The sequence below is a fragment of the Sitophilus oryzae genome, unplaced genomic scaffold (genome assembly GCF_002938485.1).
Source record: "Sitophilus oryzae breed Bouriz unplaced genomic scaffold, Soryzae_2.0 scaffold_1179_pilon_pilon, whole genome shotgun sequence".
NCBI lineage: Eukaryota > Metazoa > Arthropoda > Insecta > Coleoptera > Curculionidae > Sitophilus > Sitophilus oryzae.
In genome coordinates this window covers 519,454-539,297 of record NW_022145814.1, presented here as the reverse complement: position 1 = coordinate 539,297, position 19,844 = coordinate 519,454, and the positions used below count along the sequence as shown (strand labels likewise).

Sequence of the window (19,844 nt, the reverse complement as noted above, 5' to 3'; positions counted from 1 at the left end):
AAAAAAAATGTGTGGATAATAATTATATTTATGCTTTGTATTTGATGAAAATATAGTTTTATGATGTAATATCACCCACGCATTATTTAGTTTGTTAGGAATGAAAAATCCTAGAAAGCATATGTTTTTAACATTTAATAAAGAAAAGTTACCTTAACAAGAAAATGTTAAAATCTAGAATTTTTGTAAAAAGTTTGGTAAAAAAATATATGCGTCCGGGATGAAGGAAAAGCAATGTACATCGCAATATAAAACTTTACCAATATACAGAGTGTTCCTTATTGACATGCTAATATTTAAGGAGGTGATTCTTGGACTTATTCTAAGAAAAAACTTGGTATGGAATATATGTCCTAAACATTTTTTAGCATATAACTTTTCAGATACAGGGTGGTAAAATGTTCTATTTATTTTCAAAATATCTCTTATGGTATATTTGACGCACGTCTTCCATGCAACAAAATGCTTATTTTGAGATACAAAAAAAATTGTTTTATTTCTTAATTTCCTTCCAGCCAATGCAGAAAAGATTTCCACACAAAAGTCACCGCATTATATTTTCAGCGATTTGACCCTGAAATAAACTGACTTGATTTTGTTTAAGCAAAAACTATACGTCGAACGAAAAAAATTAAGAGATAAAAAATGTTTTATCTGGTGCATTATTTCTGGCAAATATTCTGCATTATTTCTTGCATAAAAATGTAATTCAGGGAGTTTATCTTGGGATAACGAATTAAAAGGTTTATAGAACTAAATTTATTCAAAAATGTGTGACTTGTCGGGTTTTGCATTTAGACGCCTGAATACAGAAATTACACAGCTCAATTGCCAACAATTCATTATCGCAGCTTTCTAAAAATTTTTACAATTTCAACATGGTGAATGTCATAACTGCCCTGGGGTAATATGACAGTGTCCTCCAATGAAAATGCGAGTAACTCTAAAAAAAAACTCTAAATTCTAATTCTGAGCTGGCAAATGAGCTAGATATGCTGTACCTAGACCGTTATTCAGAAGCTACAAACCTATCGATAAAAATATGCATGAAATGAAGGTTGGTACAGTTTCAAGTTTATTATAGTGATTTCCTTAGCCGCGGATGGCACAGATCGTTACCCAGTGTTGCCACAATTTTATTTTTCACGATAGATTATCACGAGATAGTGGGGTTAAATTGTTTTACAAAAGGGTAGATCTACCCCGAACGGGGTAGCTGTGGCAACACTGCCGCTATCACTTTTCTTCTCGCTAGCTCGCGCGTCACGGTCGTCTCGCATGCGTCTCGCGGTCGTCACGGCCGTCTCGCGAACTTTAAATTTATTGTTGCCAACTATGGACATATTCGGCACCGGGCCGGGCTGACTAACTGTTTTGAAGACTGAATTTAAATTTCCCACTGGGGATTCAGGTGGTAGCCCTGCTGTAAAAAATGTCAAGTTGCCACATTTATTTATTTATTTCCTTACATTGTCATTCGTTTTGACATTTTAGTGTTGTATTACGAGTTTTTGGTTTAAATAAATAGTATTGTGATACTTTAAGCTTAAAAATGTTTACCAGCACACTTTGCAGGCGAACATTGTTCTTTTTAGAACCTCTTTTAGTGCAAAGTGTACAAGATAGCTTAATAGCCGTAAAAAACTCATCGCAACTTTATTAGAATATTTTGAACGGGAAAGGGGTAATAATAACCCTTTATGTCCCTTAAGTGCTGTTAAGAATGTAAGTTTTGTTGATGTAACTAATAACTGTTTATATATTTATAATTCATTTATGTTTGTTTCCTAAAATATTTTGATAAAAAAAAATATGGAAAAGTGAGCAACGGAGCCGGTCAAGCTTAATCACGTGACTAAAAGTTTCTTTGATATGACCTATATATTTTTTAGCTCAGTGGATTTGGCCATTAAATTTGCATTCCGTAAATATCATAATGGCATATACTATACCGAGTGGTTTTTGAAATATAACTGTTTTTAAGCTAAATTTACTGCTTATTTAAAGCCCTCTCAAAATTCTAAATTCAAAGAATTTTCAAATTTTTTAGCCGGAGGTACTTATAATGGTGTTTTCTTTAAAATTAAGCGTACAAATATTTTCGAATGTTCAAGTTAGCATAAGAAAACTAGTAGCTATTTCAGGTCTCAGGTTAGCAGGAAATGTAGAAAATGTAGAAAGATTTTAATGACACCTCAAAATATCTTTAAAAAATGTTTACTTTTCAAAATACTTGCAATATACAGGGTGTCCCAGAAATAAGTGCAAGTATTTTAAGGGGTGATAGATATCGATAAAAGAAACATGTTTTCTCTTGAAAATTTCCAAAAAAAAAATATTTTTTGTTTAAATTTTGAGAACCACTGGATTTTTTCTGGATTTTCTTTCTTGTAAATTTAATTTAATACTTATGTTGCCATATTAGTTGCTAAAAAAATCCAAAAAATGTTTCAAAAAATTTCGAATTTTCAATTTTTTTTTTTCGCAAAAAAAACCTCATAGGCGTGTTTTTGGGGGTTGAATTATACTACCAGTTAAAATACTTGCACTTATTTCTGGGACACCCTCTATAGTTCTTCCAAAAAAACCTCTATGACACTGGGTGAATACACCCTGTGTCAGCTTACAGCTTTATAGCCAGCGTAAAGGATCGATTTGTATCCGTCTTTTATATACATAAAATTTAATTAACGTTTTCATAAACGAGCAATTCGTGGAGTTCGGCTCATGTATAATCGATTGCAAAAGTTCTGTCAGTGTTTATAACTGGTCGGAGCAACGTCACTAATGTTTAGAGGTATTTATAAGTGACGAATGAGCCTAAAATAGAACCAGAAGTAATTATACGCTGTACAATTCAGTAGTATTTTTCGAGGGCCCGGAATAGATACTAATTAAAAAATGGAGAGAAAAAAATGCTTAAAATTACGAATGCTAAATATACACACGTAACAGAATGACCTTAGGTATATGTAAGTATTAGAAAACCAAAAAGTATCACCTTGTTGTAAAAGTGGTTCTACCGGATTGTCTTTACAAGAAGATTTTTTTTTATTATTGACATTTTGAGAAAAATGCATTCTTCATAAAAAAAATTCTTCTCCTAAAATGATTAATTCCGTTTACACTTTTCCAAATTTCCAAAATAGTTGAATTTTACTGAAGTCCTAAAAATCACAATGCGTTTCTGTGGTAATATAGTACTTAATATCGTTTTCCTTCTTTGACAGATTGTTGCTCATAGAATTTAGATTTTTTTTAGATACTTTAAAGCTTTATTCAGAACCTCGCAATTAGCATTGGCGTAAATACAGGGGTGCCCGGGGTTGCCGGTACATCCCCCCCCCCCCCGGTACTTCTAGGACCCCCAGAGAAATCTTGAATTATGACTCTTGGCTACGTATTAATTTTTATTTGCTTGTGATGTAGTGAAAATGACGTTTTCTAATTTTGTTTAGATAATATTTTGTTTTTGTTGTTTTCAAAAAATGTGTTAATTTTTATTTTTTTTAAGAAAATTTGTAGGTATTTAAGTAATCTATGGGAACACGGCTTGAAACCAAGTCTATTAAATTTATTGATAGAGAAATTCATATAAACCTTTTATTCACAAAATGTGTTTTTTTAAATTATTCTTCCATTTTTAAACAAAATCCCTAGTTCCCCCTGGGTTCAACCCCGACCCCCCCCCCAGAGTGAATTGCTAGTTAGGCTAATGGCAGTTAGTGGAATTATATATAGTTGTTTCAATTACACTTTATAATTTTCGGCTTACGATCATTGGCAATGTTTAAAAAACATTAAGAATTAAAATTAAAAACAATTAAAATTAATAGAATATCCTAGCAACAGCTTGGGTTGTAGCTTTCGTAGTCAGTTGTATGGACAGAGAAAATCTAATATTTAGCTTATAAAACAGTCAACCTTTGATTTCTAACCACAATTTCTCTTGACGAAAGATAATCAAAGGCCAAAATGGCATTTCTCGCAAATTTTGAAGCATAATTAGTGGAAAAGTTTCTTTTTCTACTAATTGAAAATATCTGTCTGTAAAGACTGAAAAAATCTGTAACCACTAATTTTGACGTTCTGAATGCTGACATTGATATTAGAGGAACAAACTTCTACTTCTTCTTAATGAAGCTTAACAACAGCAAAAAATATGACGTTAATCAAAATTACTAATACTCATCTATCAAAGAATGAAGTCGAATTTATATTACCATAGAAATTTTAGGACTTCAACCTTAGGAAAATTCAACCATATTTTCATGTTTTCTTCAATTTTCTCTCAAACAGTATGGAAATTTGGAAAAGCATAAACGAGATTAACCGTTTTAAAACAAGTAAAAATTTTTATATACAAGGTGTTCCAGAAATAAGTGCAAGTATTTTAACTGGTAGTACAGTTCAACCCCAGAAACACGCCTATGAGGTTTTTTTTTCGAGAAAAAAATATTTGAAAATTTTAAATTTTTTGGAATGTTTTTTAGTTAAAAAACATAATTTCTTGATAATATGGCAACATAGGTATTAGATTAAATTTACAAGAAGGAAAATCCAGAAAAGATCCAGTGGTTCTCAAAATTTTAGCAAAAAAATTTCTTTTTTTTGGAAATTTCTCCCTTATTTTGGACTTATTTGAAAAACGATAAAGAGAAAATATGTTTCTTTTATCGAGATCTACCACCCCTTAAAATACTTGCACTTATTTCTGGGACACCCTGTAGAATGCAATTTTCACAAAATGTCAACAATGAAAAAGTTTTTTTTATTCTTGTAAAGACAATCCGGGGACATACTGTATATGTAGCTATAAGTATTATGTTTTAAGACATTACCACTAAGAATTTGAATAACAAGACAAAAATTATCCCCATAAATCTAAAAGCAAACTTTTTATTCTGTAAAATTCTAGGAATATTCCCAATAAAACAGTTTACTGGAAAAATCATAGTAGATACCAAAAACAATATTTTTGTAAAAATCTACTTGGTTAGAATCTACAGAGACAAAGCTGATTTAAAATACGACGCCTTGGGCTAATATCAAAATACCAAGAGAATGGAAAATGAAAATCAATTTCCTTTTTTGAATAGAGTTTTTGAATTAGTGTTAAAGTTTCAAGTAATACCGTATGATCGAATAAAAACGGCGTCAGCGATGGCTATGAAATGAAGATCGCTGTCATTTTATATGTAAAATTATATGGGAAATGTCATCGATCGTCATTTCCAAGCCAACTGGACGCCATTTTTTTTTTCGATCATACGGTCTTATTTCAAAAAATCAGTTTGCTGTTGTCTTTAAACCAAGAATTATAATCCTGGGTAAAATGAAGTTATATTTACAGGGATCCATTAACAAATAAAACTGTATTCCACAGGATATGGTTCTTGAAGTCTTTGTCCGTCACTTATACGGCAGTGCTCTTTTTGACAAAAGTTACATAGGAAGGACTAGACTCTAAGAATAGAAAAAGCTGTAATAAACCCTACAAATTGTAGAAAACACTGCTGCATTCTGCGTCTAAAATGGTACTAGGTATCACGTTGTAGCTTTTATTTCTATCAATTTTTAGATCTCCAAAATACCGTATGATCGAATAAAGCAGCTTAATTTGATATGATTTGGCAGTTTGATTTCGGAAAAGGTCAATATCGACTCTGAAATTCAACACAGGATTAGCAGCGCCTGAAAAGCATTCTGGAAATTAAAAGACAGGGTTTTCTACAATCATGACTTGAGTACAAAAACGAAACTTGCAGTGTACCGAGCAATTATAATCCCCACCATGTTATAAAGCGAAACCTGGGTGCCGTACCGCCGACACATGAAAGCATTAAACAAGTTGCAACAGAGACACCTTAGACAACTCTTAAGAATCTGGTGGTTCCGTCATGTGTTAAACGTATCGGTCCTTGAAAAAGCTAACTGCGAGAGTATTCAAGTCATTGTTACAAAATCCCGCTTAAGATGGGCTGGTCACGTATGCAGAATGCAAGAAAACCGCTTACCAAATTCTCTGCTTTACGGTGAGCTTGTAGACGGTAAGAGGAGGCCGGGTGGACAACTCAAAAGGTACAAGGACATTTTCAACGAAAACTTAAAGGGGATTAACATGCAGAGTGAGTGGGAAGAAGCAGTTCACAATAAAACTCAATGGAGAAGAATTGTAAACTCAGTTAACAGCGGCAACCAAAAAGTGAAGAGGCAACAAAGCAATGAAATTTTTGAATCTCCGGAGTGCGGTAGGCATATAACTTCACGTATAGGTCTTTTCAGTCATAGAAAAGCTCATCAAAGAAAACGCCTTGCGTGACCATCTTCTAATGCGTGTGGAATACTCGTCAGCGAGTAATGGCAATATGTATGTACATATGTAGTATGATCGAATAAAAACAGCGTCAGCGATGGCTATGAAATGGCAATCGATGACATTTCCCATATAAATTTACATATAAAATGACAGCGATCTTCATTTCATAGCCATCGCAGACGCCGTTTTTATTCAATCATACGGTAGTAAAATATGCTTAATTTTATACGAAAATAGCGAACAAGTGTGGTGGTAATTCTCACAATTTCTGTCGGAGAATATTCAGATTATAACGTTGAAAAATTTAAATGACATTCATTATTACAAAAAATTGAAGCCCTACTAACTATATTTTTTAACACAATTTGCTCTTACTAGGCACCATTGTAAACTGAATTGGGGAAGAATAGTTACTTAGCTAATACCAAAATTGGTGTCATATCTATAATCTACATACCTATATAAAATACTAATGTTTATCTGTGTCGTCTCTACTGAAGTAACGACTTGCTCTAGAAAGTTGTTTTTTTTTTACTTAAAGATAGCTAATTGGCTCTTCTAAAAACTGTCGTCGCCGAATTTTTTGTTTTTCATTTAATTAAAAAAAAATAAAATAAAAAGTTTTTTTTCTGATGTCGTGGCGGATGCGCCAGGCTTCAACTAGTGTGTTTATAAAAATCTAAGTTCATTGTTGTAGTTTTTTATTTTTATATGTTTTTTTGAGTGTATAAATCTGAAACTACGTTCGCGAATCTATGAATCATAAATGAGAGCAATTAAATCATTAATCAAACCAGTCCAGCAATGTAATGCCTAAATTAATTTTGTAGAAATCTTATAGAAACTATATTTGCGCAGAAGAAACTTGCCGATTTGTTGAAAAGTAACTATACCCCAGAGTACCAGAAAATTTTATAAGGAAAAAGAAAATGGCATTAATCGATAATTCCTTTCTTAAAAGTCACACTGCTAGGATAATTAAAAATGTTCAATGCCATAAATGCTGTTAAGTAGAACACACGTTACTTTTTTCTCCTTAGAACAATCTAACTGTATCACCCGGATATACACAGATGTTAACTAACGAGAAATGTACTATGTATCTTAACCGCTTGGAAAAATCGCCAAGTGTTTAAACAGAAAACAGTTACTTATAGTAATTACGTTCTCCTAATCGCATAAGGCGTTTATTAATATTTCGATTGTCACATACTTATTTAAAGGCCTTCAACGTTAACGCCTCTTCCGACTTCCATTATTCGTGCATTAAATAATATAAAGGGTTAAAGAATAAAGAATACTTTTATGAACAGTAAATTTAAGAAATTGTTCACTTTTCTGAAACAGAGTCAATGAATAAACGAGTAAAGTTTATCATCTAGTCTTCTGAAAAGTTACGAAAAATTATTAAATACCTACGATAGCTTTTGGAAAATATAAAGTATGATTAGTATTGATAAAAAAAAATTGTATAATTAATAGAAAAATTTTACATTTTACATTTTATATTACAATTTAAGTTTTTGTTCTTATAGGCGCTTTATCATATTTTTATACATCTAAATAGATGAATTCATTGCGATTCCAACAAGGCGGGTCATTAGAACATATATTACACACACATTGCGATTCCTACAGGGTGGGTCAAACTGGACGCTTTTAAAGGGAAACACCTTTTTCTATAGGACATAGACAAAAACTAATATCGGTGTCTGGAGCTCAATTTTTATCAAAAACATGATGGTGAAAACCGCACATCGATATATGTTACCGATTCGGAGTTACGGGGTGTTTGTTAAAAATGTGCATTTTTAGCAAATCGCTGTAACTTTTTTGCTATGGAAAATTTTGTATTATTATGAAAACATTTCCAAAGCACCTTTTTACATAGAATTTAATGCTTTAAGTATAATTTTTTCAAAATTAATAATTTAAGAGTTTATCAAACAGAAAAACTGATTTTTTATTTGGGACTCACAATATATTTTTAATTAACTGAAAAGAACTTAAAATTGCCTTTCCAAAAATATAGCACACTTGATGTTTTATTATAGCCACTTCAAAATACGGAATTTTTAAAAGTTCCCCGCTTTTAACTAGTAGGCTTTGAACCCCTAATTGATGATCTGCGCCTAATGGAACTCGAAAACATATTTTTCCATCTAGACGAGAGACCGCCTCAGAACACTGAAGTTATCAGCAAATTTTTGATGCCAGTTTCGAGAATAATTGAATAGCTAACCAAGATCCCAGCCGTTGGCCACCGAGGCAGCTGGACTTAGTGCCTATGGATTTTTATCTTTACGGGAGAATAAAGATTTTTATTTTTAAATTGTCCGTATAATCTAGACAAGAATTAGAAGTACTTAGCGGTTATGCGAGGGTATCTTTCACCCCCACTGATTTAATGAATTCCACGAGAAATGTTCAAAAATAGTCACGTCTATCCATAACAGAAGACGGTCGATATGTCGAACACCTGTAGCAAAATCTCATGTCTTGGTTTGCTATTTATTTTTATTGTTATTAGATATAGTTTAAATGTGTTGATGTTGATGCTGGCATATATAGTTTAAATTGTTATAAAATTTTGCATCTCTCATTACAAATATTATATATTTTCCTTTTAACTGCTACTCACAGTTAGATTTTTTTTGCATTAGAGCTGGCGCAGTTCAAAGCCTACTTATTTACAGTGGGCGAATTTTTATAAACTCTATATCTCGAAAAGGAATCGAGCAAAATATCAAGTGAGCTATATTTTTGGAAAGGTAATTTTAAACTCTTTTTAATGAATTAAAAATATACAGGGTGTCCCATATAAAAAGTAATTTTTTCTGTTGATAACTCTTAAATTATTATAAAAAAAATATAAAAAAAATATACTTAAACCAATAAATTCTACGTAAAAAAAGTGCTTTGGAAATGTTTTTATAAAATACAAAATTTTCCAGAGCAAAAAAGTTACAGCGATTTGTTAAAAATGCACATTTTTGAAAAACTCCCCGTAGCTCCGAAACGGTAACAGATATCGATGTACGGTTTTCACCATCATGTTTTTGATGAAAATTGAGCTCTAGACACCGGTATTAGTTTTCTTCTATTTCTTAGAGAAAAGGGTGTTTCCCTTTAAAACCGTCCAATTTGGCCCATCCTGTACAGGGTGGGCCAAATTGACCACTCTTAAAGGCAAACTCCCTTTTTTGAAGGAGATAGACAAATACTAATGTCAGTGTATGGAGCTCAATTTTCATCAAAACCTAATGATACAACCCGCACGTCTATATCTATTACAGTTTGAGAGTTATAGGGTGTTTTTCGAAAATTCGCATTTTTAAAAATCCGCCGTAACTTTTTAACTATGGAAAATTTTGTGTTTCTATGAAAATATTTCCAAAGCACTTTTTTACGTTGAATTCATTGGTTGAAATATATATTTTTTAAAGGTAATAATTAACAGCTATAAACAGCAAAAATGATTTTTTATATAGAACACCCTGTATATTTTAATTCATTGAAAATAACTGAAAATTATCGAAAATATAGCATACTTGATGTTATACTCGATTCCATTTCGAAATATAAATTTTGTTTAAAATTTTGACTAAGTAGGCTTTGGACGGCGCCGGTCGTAGTGCAGAAAAACAAAATATTCACACTCTCGGTTGCTGTCAGCAGCAATTAAAACGAAAATAATATTTACAATAAACGTTGCAGACATTTATAACAATTTAAACTATGTTTAACAACAACAATGTACTAACTATATCTAATAACAATAATAATAAATAGCAAACCGAGACAAGAGATTTTGCTACAAGAGGTGTTATGGTCTAGACCGCCTTCTCCTATGCACAGACGGGGCCGTTTCTGAACATTTCTCGTGAAATTTATTAACTCAGTGGGGGTGAAAGATACCCTCGCATAATCGCTAAGTTCTTGTCTCGAATATACGGTCAATTTAAAAATAAGATCCTTTAATATTCCTCAAACATAAAAATCCATAGGCGTTAAGTCCAGAGGACTCGACGGCCAACGGTTGGAACCTTGGTTAGTTAGCTATCCATCTATTATTCTCTACATTGGCTGCAAAAAATTGCTGTTGTGAGGTGGTGCCTCGTCTTGTTGAGAAAATTAATTTCTTAATTCCATTAGAGGCAGAGCATCAGTAAGGGATCAAAAGCCTACTAGTTGAAAGTGGCGAACTTTGAAAAATCCTGTAGTTCGAAAGAGACTCAAAAGGGACAAAATATCATGCATGTTATATTTTTGGAAAGGTGATTTTAAGTTCTTTTTGTTGAATTAAAAATATATAGGGTGTTATAACTCGTTATAACTCAAGAAAGGGGAAAACAAAATTGATCTGTAAGGTGGCGGTGATTAACCTCCTCGGCGGTGATTAACCTCCTAAACATTTTACAATTCTAGTGTCCATTAATTCTAGTGTGCAATCAAAAAGACTTCCTACCTTGGACACATAATGCGGCACTCAGAATATGAAGAAATACAGCTCATAATAGAAGGAAAAATCGATGGAAAACGTAGCATACGCATAGGGAGGAAAAAGAAATCATGGCTACGTAACATAAGAGATTGGACCCACACCGACGGAAACACCCTTATTCACCAAGCTCTGGACAGAGAGTCATATGCCATATTAATCGCCAACCTCAACAGAGAAGGCACCTAGGAGGAGGAGTGTCCATTAAAATATAATCAATATTTCCGAGCATTATGAAGTAGAATGTCCTCTAATATTTTTAAGTCCATGGCAATACTTTGACAACTCAAAGCACCCCTCCCCCATATTACGATATGCATTAAAAATTTTAAATTAAAATTATTCAAAAATACTGAAATAACGTTGAGTAAAATAGTACGTATATATCCGTGGTCGTTATTTTTTGTCATCCTCTTGGCACTATCATGGTACGTAAATAATTTATATATTTATTTATTACAACTGATGCTACATGTCCCTCAACAATGGATTTAGTTACGAGCTTTCAAGCTTGGGCTAACTGAAACGCATTTTTGTAATTTATTCTTAGAAAGCTATGAAATATAAAGTATAATTTAAATTTTATTATCAATACTACATTAAAACCTGTGTTATCAATTTCCGGTGCATTTATATTACCCCGGTTTGAAATAAACTTGGAAAACGGCTTAATTTCATTAATTACTACTAATAATATTGATATATCAGATATTGTCGCGAATAAAACGCTTAAACTACTTATAGTAGCAGAAATTATTTTGCATATTACAAGTTTTTCTCCATCTAATAATAAAAACAATTTTTATGGCGAATGAGTGAATGTAAAATGTTATTTAGAGAAGAATATAGTATATTACACACCAATATAGAAAGTGTTTCATTACAGAAATAAATCTTTACACCGAGGTTTGTATACTATTTTATTTACAATCATCAATATTCTGCAAAATATGTTTTTTCATTTACAAAAGTTTTAAGAAAAAAATGCATAGTAGGTTTTTGAAACATTTAATGGTTGTTATATTATAGATAGCAGGAGGATACATAAATAAGTCAAAATGTCACGAGTTGTCAAATTCGAAAATTACATTTTTTTAAGAGTGGAAATCACTGAGAATATTAAGGACAATGTCGAGCGATAGTGACGAAGATATGAATTATAAACAACCGGAAGTTAAAAAACAAGCCGAAAAAGCTGAAGAATGTTTGATTCCGGAAAAAAGCCGTAACCGCTACGAGAAGTGTTACAAAGCATATCAAAAGTGGTGCATGGAAAAAAAAATTACAAAAATAGGCTCGGAAACTGTCTTGCTAGCATTTTTTGGGTGATATGAGCCAGAATAAAAAACCTTCTACTCTTTGGTCAATGTACAGCATGATCAAAACCATGTTATCGCTGAGGGAACGCGTTAAAATTTCAAATTTTGGAAAGTTACTTCCATTTTTAAAAAGGCAGAATAAGGGGTACCGACCAACGAAGTCTTACACCTTCTCAAGGACAAATATAGACGATTTTCTTCAAAAAGCTCCGCAGGACTTTCTTACTATCAAGGTAAAAATATAAATTTAACCTTTTGACTCTTTTTGGTATGCCCATTTTAGAATCGTATCTAATAACACTCCTGTTTCCTGTTGTTTTAGGCTGCGCTGGTAATCGGTGTATCTGGGGCTTGCAGAAGCGATGAATTGTTGAAAATGGAAATAAAAGACGTGAACGTAATAAAAGAAAAAGTGTCAATTGAAATTCCGCAGACAAAGACCTACATCAGTATATCTTTTTTAATAACTGATACCAGTTGGGTCAAAGTTCTTAAAAATTATGTTCAGTTACGGGACAATATTAAAAACGACAAATTTTTTATTCAGTGCCGCTTTGGAAAAGCAACAAAAACCAACCGTTTAGTCACAACTCAATTTCCCAGTTCCCGAAGAAAATTGACCTTTTTAAAACTACCACAACCAGAGAGATTTACCCTCGGATTTACCGGACATTCATTTAGACGAACGGCTGCGACATTGCTTACCAACAGTGGAGGAGATGTTCTACAACTTAAATGTTTAGGTGGGTGGAAGTCTAGCGCAGTGGCCGAAGGGTACGTGGATTCGTCTTTAGACACTCAATTTGAAACAGCTGAAATGCTGTCCATGCCATCTACGTCTCGGAGTACCTTCAGTCCTAACAGTATCCTGGACAATTTAAATGACAATCAATATGCGACAGGAAAAAATGAAGAAATTGCAATATCAACTACCAAAACACACCAACAAGGTGGTATATCCATAAGTGTGAAAGCATATAATAATTCGAATGTAACAATTAATTTGAATCAATAGTTATTTGTTGTTTTAAAGTTTTTATTTTAATACTTTTAATACAACATGTACCTAATAGGACATTGTAGCACCGATTGTAGTTTGCTTAAAAGAGTTTTCTATAAAAAAAGTTTCAATTAAGGCAGCATTTTATCAAAATAAAATCTTTAAAAAATGTTTTCGTCCTAATTTAAAAATCTGTATTGACTTCCCGTCCACGGGTTGGAAGTAAACTTTCCACCCTTGGGTGGGAAGTAAAAGTTAGTTTAGGTTAGGTTAGGTTAGGATAGGAAAACGGACATTTTCCAACCTTCAAAAAGTCGGAAATGTCAACATTACTTATATGGTTGTAAATAAAATAGGTTTACTATCAAAGACGAATATAAATAAACTGTCCAACAAGGAACTATTTTGATTCCGACAGACGAAATCCAAAAAATGTAAAAAATCCATAGCTTTAAGTTACCGTATTCCATATACTGTTACCGTAAACGCTTTGATTGGTTGAGTCCAGAGGCGTTTACTTACCGGTACGTTTTTTCATTTCATGGTCATGATTAACAAGCATACATAACAAATCAAAATATTCAAAGCAATCAATTGAACATTAAAAAAAGAGAAAAACAAAAGAGTGAATGAAGCCCAAGCAATCAAAACACGCTTACAGTGTTCAGCATACCGGGTGCGTCTCAAAAGTGGCTCACCCCTATAACTTTTTAATTTTTTCAGATAAAAAAAGTAATTTGGTATGTTTGGTTTGGCCGCACCCGGTATACTGAACACTGTAAGCGTGTTTTGATTGCTTGGGTTTTACTCTTTTGTTTTTCTCTTTTTTTTAATGCTGATCTGATTGCTTTGAATATTTTGATTGTTATGTTGTGTGCTAGTTAATCATGATCATGAAACGAAAAAAGTGGCTCACCCCCTATAACTTTTTTATTTTTTCAGATAAAAAAAAGTTATTTGGTATGTTAATAGATATATGGCATAAATTGGGATTGATTGACATATTCAATTATTTACGGTCACTCTCTGTTTCACCGGATTTTTTTTGTATTAGGAAATTACCCTGGAGGGAATTTACTGTAGGGAAATTAAGATAACTTTCATTGCACATCATAATACGACCATTAGCAAACTCCATAAGACGACGCATGGTGTCATTGATGACGTGCAACGAAAGTTGTTTTAATTTCCCTTTTAATTACAATCTGATCTAATATAGATCAATAAGCAATTTTTTCCAACTTAAATAACTACAATTTTTGATTTTTAAATGGCACCCACAATATTTTTTTTTACTTTATTCGATAGAAAATGACACTTAATAGAATGACATATCATATGTCAACTGTTGACATTTTCGCATACGATTTATTGAAATTGTAACATGCGGTTCATAACGACAACTTGACTCGAAATACTAAGTGTGTGGTACCAAATTATTCGTAAAAATATGCTTTTTCTAAATATGCTAATATGCCCTCGTTCCGTTTGAAAAAATTGAGATATGATTAAAAATACCCTTGTCTATATCCCACGATACCGTAACGCTATACACTACAAAAAACATCGCATATCTAAGTAAATAACAAGCAACTGCTACTGTCATAATATAATATTATGCTGGACAGACTATACCTGACATCTACTTCTAAATATAAACAACAGTTGTTTTTCCAGAAATTAACACACAATGATCAGTAAACACCAAAACTAACTTATTCATAAAATTCTTTATGCTATCAAAGGTAGGTATGTTTTATATTATCATATAAAAAATATTTATCATTGCTTATGTATTCCTTAAAATATGTATAGTATTCCTTAAAATTACCTAGTTAAACAATAAATGCATATTACCAGATATTAATTTTTTATTAGTCTCAGTTTTCTTCGACCTGTATATATGGGAGGTTTTTCTTAGCTTTAGGTCATTATTTTTTTGTGTGGGATTTAAATTACGTTAATAATGTTTATCAATGTATTTCTATATGACAACGTGTCGACAACCCAAATGTCTTTTTCAAGTCGAACATATTTCTTTCCTTATATTAAAAATAATAAAACAGTGTTAGTTAATAATTACAACAACCAAATTAAAAACTTACCTTAAACATAGATATATTCCAATGTTATACTTTGTCATATAGAAATAAATTCATAAACATTATTAACATAATTTACCAGATATTTTTACATGATAACAACCTTTAGTGAGTATTTATAAACGATGTATTCATTAAAGAGTTATTTCAAATGGATAATTGTGTTGATCTTTTTTTACATCCTACGAATTCTATTTTTCGGCTCATAAGTTCGTTGTAATTGTAATGATATTTGGGACGCTACTGGTATAGTAATATTTGTATTTAACTGTTATTCATATAGTAAAGTTATTACGGTTTCTCCGTTTAAAATAAAGTACACACAAGAATGATTTTATATTTAATAATAACTAGGTATCTGTTTAATCACTTGCTTAATATTCTGATTTTAAGTTAGTTTTATTATAGTAGTTGTATATAGTGTATTATAGTAAGTTGTCATAATTAACAAAAATGTTATGATGAAATCCAATAAAAAAATTATTTGTTATTAATATTTAACTAATTTTTTTGAACTAACCGTTCTCCATTAAGTAAAAGTTAAAATGATTCAGTAAATATCTCATTCAAATACCAAAGTTCGTGCCAAAAAAATACTCAAAATTCATTAAATTTTGAAAAATATTCAATTAAGAGTACCCAAAATACATTTTTGAAATAATTGAAGATAATTATGAAGAGAAACATGATAAAATGTGTAATGCAAAGCTATGTCCAAGTCTAATAGCTTTTCAAATAAGAAGAAAATTAAAAATATTATCTTGTGAAAATGTAAAATTTGATAGAATCTATTTTTATATCTATATAGAAATTTTATGTCTAATTCCATTGTCCATTAATTAATTGTTCATTTGCAATAATTATAAATATGCCCAATTGAACATTTTGAAATATATGTATTTCCAACTGTTTCAAATTAGATCATAAGAAAATTGTAAACGTAATGTTAATATTAAACTTAACGTAGAATAAATTAAAGTATAAGAACAAAAACAAAACATATAATATCTTGAATTAAGAAGATTATTGTTGTATTATTAGAATATAATAATACATTATTATTTTTTCGAAACAAAATATTACATATTAAAAGAGAAAATAAAAAAAAATATTTTCTAGTGTACAAAATAATTTCTGATTTTTGAAGTAAGTATAATTGTAAACAAAAATAAATACAGTTTCATTAGTGTTTTGTATTGAAAAGTCAACAAATGCTTTTGTCTACAAAACATACACAATACTAATAAGCGATTGATAAGAATACTTCATTAAACTCCTGAAATTACAATTGTCAAATCAATAAATTTAATTTGGCAATTAATTAATTTTAATAAAATGTTTAACGTCATATTAAAATATAATCGAATAAAATTGCATTGTCTGTTTAACTTATTAATTAAATGCATAATGACGTTATTAATTTCTATAAAATGGTTGAAAAATATTCTCTAATTAAAATCGTAATTAAATCAAAGAAACAAATTTATACTATTTCAAACTTAAAAAAATAATCAAATGTTAATGTAGTGCTATTAATATGCACCTACAGATGATTCTCAGTAGTTTTTTTTTATTTAGGAATAGTGATAACACCGCACAACCGATTATATTTCGAAAAATATTTTATTTAGTGTTGAGAAAATGACACTGAACAATATTTGGCATGAGAAAATTCACATTTTTATTTATTTTATTCAAAATATTTGTGTTGCGCCATATTTTTCTTCTGTTTTGATAAATTATTGACATGGGAACGGTTAACAATTTTCGGCGAGCATTCAGCTTTTGGCAACACCTATTTTTAACTTTATTTTGTAAAATCCCAACGTCATGAGCAGCCGATTCTGTTTCTCTGTTTATTCGTTTATCTTTTGCATAAAGGAATAGTATTTCTGTTTTCGTTGTTTGGTCCTTTATGTTTTGACGAAAGAAAATGTGACATTTTTGTGACACCAGCTCCGTTCAGGTCGTGTAGTATGAAACCTAGGTGACGCGCATCGCTTTGGGCATGTCGCGTCGAATAATTGTATTATTCGGCACGTGTTCATGTGACAAGTGGGTCCGGGGTAGAGCACTGTGTGCGTGTGACGGCGTTGTAATAGTGTGTTACATAAAAAAACGACAATCCGCACTTACTTCTTGGATTTTCATCTTGGTCTTGGTGACGACCTTGCGTTTGACCTCCGTCTCATAGCTCTCCTCGACAGTCTCCACCAGGCTTTCCTCGCCATTGTCGGACATTTTTCCGCTATGGAGGGCCACACGCGTTTATATGGACACCTACTGCGTCACTAGTTATTTCGATCTGAACGGGACGGTCTCTTGCCAAAGACTGGCGAGCGCGTTTCTAAATTTAATTTTCTTTTGCCGTCCGTCGAGACGAGCGGAAGTTTGTTGTATGCTTTTTAATAGTTCACAAATTTTACGGTTTTCTCCCTGTGTCTATGGATCGGCGTATAATTACTTTTACCGTTTCTTTCTTCTCTTTAGGGCTGCAAGAAGATCTACAGCATCGGAAAACAGCCGGGTCAAAGTTAGCCTGGAAATGAAGATCACTGTCATTTTATACGTAAAATTTTATGGTGAATGTCGTCGATAGTCAAGATGCAAAGCCAACTTTATCTCGTTTTTCTTTGGAGAAGTTTAAATTACAATTTGTAGGTGAGCGACAATTATAAAACCGATAAAGATAGTGATACTAATAAAAAAGAGATTATTCAGGATGTTGAGGTGTTAAATAAACGCTCAATTATTGGGAGTGATCATAGAATAGTGAGTACGAAAGTAATTATTAATATTAGAAAATAAAGCAGAAAAATAATAACAAAACAAACTGGAAATGCATATATAATGAGAAAAACTTTAACAGAGGGGAGAGAAATATTTGCAAATTAAGAATTAAAAACGGACAAATCACAGTGGCCAAACACGAAATTCTAAATGTAGTTAAACATTTTTATTTACTGCGTTGTATACTAAAACTAATGGTGTAGAACACGAAGAAATTCCACGCATACAAAATCAGGGATCCAAAGATTTACCAGATATTACCACTGAGGAAATAAGAAACTCTTTAAAAGATATTAAGAATAATAAATCGCCAATCCAAAACTTCTGCACGCTATAGAAATTTTCTTAAATGCTTGTTTAGAAAATGGAGTACCTCCTTCACAATGGAATCGAGCGGTAATAATTATTATTCACAAGAAGGGGCACATTACGAACATGGAACCCAATTCTGTAAACGTATACAAATAGCATAGGCTAGCCAGACAGGAAATTTCTTGCTACGGAGCTTACAGAATCCCACTGCTGGCTAACTATCGTCCAATAAGTTTGCTTTCCCATATGTACAAACTGTTCATGCGCATTATTACCAACTGAATAACCCACAAATTGGACTTGTACCAACCCAGAAGGCAAGCTGGATTTTTGGACACGGCACAAATGATCATCTCCAAGTCATTAAGACCCTAATCGAAAAATCTGTAGAATACAACCAGACTGATTTTAATTTTGGTCGATTACGGGACGGCGTTTGATACAAAAAATCAGGATAAGATGCTAAAAGCCTTAACCGAATTCCGGGTAGATCGCAGATACATTACAGTTGAGGGTTGGAACCTTTGGTGTTAAACAGCAAAATAAAAACACTAAATCACCACAATACACGTGTTTTGGTGTATTGTGGTGATTTAGTGTTTTTATTTTGTCGCAGATACATAACAATCATCAGACACATATAAACAATGCAAAAGCATTGTGAGGCTCCACGAGAACACAGCAGATTTTAAAATTGATTATTAAAATAGGGATTTCGACAAGGTGAAGTTATATCACCAAAATTATTCATTACCTTTTTAGAATATATGTTCAAGCGAGTTGACTTTGGAGATAAGGGAAAGGGTATTATACGGGATTTAGGTATACCGGGTGCGTCTCAAAAGTGGCTCACCCCCTATATCTTTTTTATTTTTTCAGTTAAAAAAACGAGATTAGGTATGTTATTATATGACATATAGGAAATAACACTCTGAATAGAATGACATATCATATGTCAACTTTTAACAGTTCTGCCTATGGTTTATTTTGAAATTATAACTTGCGGTTAGTAACGAAAATTTGACTTGAAATACCAAGTGTGTGGTATCAAATTATTCGTAAAAAAATTCTTTTTCCAAATACGCTAATGAGCCACCCTCGTTCTATTTAAAAAAATTGAGATATGATTAAAAATACGATTTGAGCATTTTCTAACTGGCCAGGACAAGACACTAAAAACATTAGACGATCAAATTTATTTTTCCAAGGCTCCTTGATTAAGAATTAGTGTTTTTAATAGTCATGGCACTCTAGGTTGAATTTTAAAATAAGATTTTTTATTAAGCGAGAATGTCAAAAGTAAAAAAATACCGAGGGTGCTATTAAAAAATCAAAAGTTATAGTCATTTCCGGTGAAACAGGAAGTGAACAAAAACAATTGAATGTGTCAATCCAAAGTGTCAATCAATCCCAATTTATGTCATATACGAATCTCGTTTTTTATCTGAAAGAATAAAAAAGTTATAGGGATGAGCCACTTTTAAGACGCACCCGACATAGG

The 19,844-nt window shown here is 31.8% G+C and overlaps 1 protein-coding gene across 5 annotated transcripts in view; it reads right to left on the bottom strand.

The window, feature by feature from the left end:
- LOC115891203 (tropomodulin-like) overlaps positions 1 to 17,582 on the bottom strand; it is a 329,344-nt gene extending 311,762 nt beyond the window's left edge. For all 5 annotated transcript variants that reach the window (XR_004051777.1, XM_030911637.1, XM_030911650.1 and 2 more), the window contains exon 1: positions 17,378 to 17,582. Coding sequence is in view for 4 of the 5 variants with exons in the window: in XM_030911637.1 (XP_030767497.1) it covers positions 17,378 to 17,482 (105 nt within the window). In the remaining variant the exon portion in view is untranslated. The remainder of the gene's footprint in view (positions 1 to 17,377) is intronic.
- Positions 17,583 to 19,844: the final 2,262 nt, after the last annotated feature.